The sequence below is a fragment of the Penaeus monodon genome, chromosome 34 (assembly GCF_015228065.2).
Source record: "Penaeus monodon isolate SGIC_2016 chromosome 34, NSTDA_Pmon_1, whole genome shotgun sequence".
NCBI classification, from domain to species: domain Eukaryota; kingdom Metazoa; phylum Arthropoda; class Malacostraca; order Decapoda; family Penaeidae; genus Penaeus; species Penaeus monodon.
This window is the reverse complement of record NC_051419.1, coordinates 27,926,919-27,927,448: the sequence shown is the minus strand read 5'-3', so window position 1 is coordinate 27,927,448 and position 530 is coordinate 27,926,919. Positions and strand designations below refer to the sequence as shown.

Below are 530 nucleotides of genomic sequence, written 5' to 3'. Positions count from 1 at the left end.
ACAAATACATCGAAACTAAGCTTTGTTTGTATGTTTAATGTCAAACTATTTAATTTATGAAACACAGCAATTTGAATTAAAGACAGAGAAAAAAAATCATAAAACGGGTCAGAGTAGGTTCTAAAAGATAATGACATTTCCCCTTCTAGAACCTTTAAAAATACAATAAAGATTTGAAGACCCACAAAAGATGATACTCACAGTTCATATCGACCATAACAACCACTGAGGTAGGTATCGTTAAGTTGTTGTTTGACGCCTCACAAGTTAACAACAACTTGAGATCATTGCGGGTGAGGGGCCCTAGGGTGAGCGTATTATAAGGCTCCGGTGTGGTCTGGCTGGGCCCCGTGTTGAGCGTTGTGACGTATGGGGCGGGTGGAATTGTCGTGTGGTTTTGTGATGCAAGTTCTATGGCGGGAGATGTTTCCTCGGATTCCATGTTGAAGTCTATTAGGTATGTGTCCCTAAACCACACAACGGAAGGGCGTGGACTACCTGCAGGAAAAGAAGGTAAAATGTCAAAAACG

The 530-nt window shown here is 41.3% G+C and overlaps 1 protein-coding gene across 1 annotated transcript in view; it reads right to left on the bottom strand.

The window, feature by feature from the left end:
• LOC119594673 (nephrin-like) overlaps positions 1-498 on the bottom strand; it is a gene marked incomplete at both ends in the record, with an annotated part of 83,507 nt that extends 83,009 nt beyond the window's left edge. Inside the window, 1 exon segment of the mRNA XM_037943730.1 lies at positions 202-498. Within this exon segment, the coding sequence (XP_037799658.1) occupies positions 202-498 (297 nt within the window).
• Positions 499-530: the final 32 nt, after the last annotated feature.